The 2792-nt window shown below is 43.4% G+C and overlaps 1 protein-coding gene across 1 annotated transcript in view; it reads left to right on the top strand.

The window, feature by feature from the left end:
• Window positions 1-503: 503 nt before the first annotated feature.
• T265_11932 (hypothetical protein) overlaps window positions 504-2792 on the top strand; it is a gene marked incomplete at both ends in the record, with an annotated part of 17440 nt that continues 15151 nt past the window's right edge. Inside the window, one exon of the mRNA XM_009178761.1 lies at window positions 504-544. Coding sequence (XP_009177025.1) covers window positions 504-544 — 41 coding nt within the window. The remainder of the gene's footprint in view (window positions 545-2792) is intronic.

Raw genomic sequence — 2792 nt, 5'->3', positions numbered from 1 at the left:
CAGGTAGGCGCAGTCCCCGAGTTCCCGTCAACCTTATGATCTACTTGAACCCAAATTGCACTGTTTTCGAGAAATACACTCATTTGCAAATCAATTTGGTTTTCACGAGAGACTCAACTGAATCTCTCGTTTATGAATATCGTGCCAACTGAAACATGAGGCGGCCTGTGTGCGGCACCTTCAGTTGTAGAATAGCATGAACGAGTGATTCAGTTGAGTCTCTCGTGAAACCCGAATTGATCTGTCAATAACTGTATTTCTCGAAAATAGATGCATGTCGTCTGTCCATGAATAGTCTACTGATCCCTGAGTTTGGAAACGGAAGTAAGTAGGCAGACAAATGACGACTGTTTTGTCACTGGTTTCGGGCATCCTTGAGTGTGAGTTCAATGAATAGCTGATGGATTTTACTAGTACAAATCTCAGTTCCCTTTCAGCTTTGGAATCATTTAATAAGTATCTCAGAGGATAAGTAATTTGTCAAACCCCGGAAACTTAGTTCCATGTCTCCTGCGGAGCCAGTCAGATTTCGTGAACGCGTGATGTGAGTGAGTTCCGTGAGTGGATGATGAGTGGTGCTATATCGCGTCTAAGTGCAGGTTACTCACAATGTTGGTAATCCGCCTGTGGCCGATAGACAGTGTTCAAACTACTAATCAGAAGGCTGCGAGTTTGAAGCGTCCTTATGTTTTGTGAGTTTCGCACTGTTAATGATTCCCATTGAGGATTAAACAACCGTGTTTCTCGGCTTTTCAGCATAGCTTAGCTTCACCCATGGAAGAAATCTGAATGGAAAATTGTGGAATTTAGTAGCTTTCAGCAAAGCTGCTGCCTGTGGGAAGGCAGCGAAACATGCAGGGTTGAAACATATTTGGCTGCATTCATGGCTTTCTGCCTCAAAATATCATCCAAAATGACCTAATATTTTTCACTACAGGCTTTGGTCAGATTAAAGACTTCATGACCGTTGCGTTCCAGTGATTTTTCGAGATCAAATTCAAAGGTAGGTCGAACAAAGCAGTCATTTCATGCGCGACTCATTATCGTCGATCATCCTAACCATGCTGTACTGGTTCCTCATCATGAGTTGTTGGACAGGAACGCCATAAATGGACAAATCACGAGCATCCATTCCCCACTGCAGCACTTGCTACCCCTATTACAAATCGAGAAAAATATCATGCACCACAACATTTCCACATACGTAGTTCATTCTCAGTATTGTCATTCCCTTGAGATTTTTTTGAAAGTTACCAGTCGGTCTCCTAAAGAGAACAGCTTCGTTGAAGAATTTTCAGGAGAACATTTTGCCTTAGTTAAAACCCGTGTGTAAAATGGTGATTTGATGTGGCACGGACTCTCGAAGTCAAGTAAAATCGAGGGAGAAAATATTGATTCGTATTGTCTGTAGGTTTAGGGACGTACACTTCAGTGTCGATAAGGTATTCCCCATTATAGGGATATTACTTTCGTTTTTATCATCTATGGGCTCCGAAGATCTTTTTGTGTTTTCCTTCGCTGCATCTCTAATCGCTTATCAGCCGTCATTTTTGGAATAAAGAATCGTCACTTTTTCACGAAGGCCTTCAGTAAATTCAGGCCTATGACAGCAAAAATTGCCTCATCATTTGGCCTTTTTCTGCATTTTCCTTCAGAAAAGTGGATTGGACCTGGCACACAACACCCGTTATGTAGGGTGGTGACGCAGAGGGAACACAATGACTGTCAAACACAAGTGGTGTAAAGAACTTAACTTTTGGAAAGTGGTGTGTATTGTTTCAGTATGTTCGTGGAGTGTGCTGGCACATTGGAAGACTTTGATTGTCCGTGGACCTGTCGAGTAATGTCCTTGAATACGTGCACATGTGTCAGCCACATATTTATTGTACGTAATCTGAAAACACCGGGATATCACGCAGGGTCATTCCCAGTTGACAGTTGCACAAAAGCAAACTGACTGATGTGGGCCAAGGCCGTACGCATGGCACGTGATACAGCTGGTCAAACCAAGCAGTGTTTGATAATCTTCCTAACAAAGTGGAGCGGTTAAAGTAGACGTAACAATCCAACGAGATTCTGCGTGCGAAAATATCACTATCTGCCTAATACGAATTTTGTGGTCCCAGATTATTTCCTGACCACTCCCTCCTTCCGTGTGATTCCCGCGGGACAGCTGGGTACCGACAGCCGTAAAACGCACAACCAATTAAAACTGAAATTAAGCGGCCTGAAACGAATAGCGCAAATTGTTTCAAGATTCAATGTTACAGTGATATTCTTTGATTTCTGCTTGATTTGCTAGCTACCCGAGGTCGTAGGGGTTCCAGTGCTCTTATTGGCCATAAGATCTACATTAATCAAAGTTCTACTGAGAGCAGCGTTAAACTGATAGCAACCGGTCAGGCAGGCCGTTGGTTAAGACGCGAAATGACAGGCCAGAAAGTCCACGGTTAAAATCCGACCTCAACATCTTGACTGCCCATGTTTAGGCTTGGGCAACCTGTTGGGATCTCAGTCTTCGGGCCCAGTTCAAGTAGCGTGGCAGCCAGTTGTAAGTGTGCTGAAAGTGTGTTGTAAGTAAACGATTGATTAGTGACCTGACCAGTACCGGAAAGTCCAGCACACAGGGGAAATTAATCAGCCTAATAATAGGTCTCCTGGTGTCACTTTCTGTTGCACACTACTCAAATGGATTTTCGTCGTGTTCATTCTCCAGAAACAACTGGATATTGTTTGAAGCTAATGGCATCGAGAGTCGGGACTAAGGTATTCAACTCCCCACAGAGAAAATA

Source organism: Opisthorchis viverrini (genome assembly GCF_000715545.1).
Source record: "Opisthorchis viverrini unplaced genomic scaffold opera_v5_650, whole genome shotgun sequence".
NCBI classification, from domain to species: domain Eukaryota; kingdom Metazoa; phylum Platyhelminthes; class Trematoda; order Opisthorchiida; family Opisthorchiidae; genus Opisthorchis; species Opisthorchis viverrini.
The sequence above is the reverse complement of the archived record's forward strand: the minus strand, read 5'-3'. Positions and strand labels throughout refer to the sequence as shown.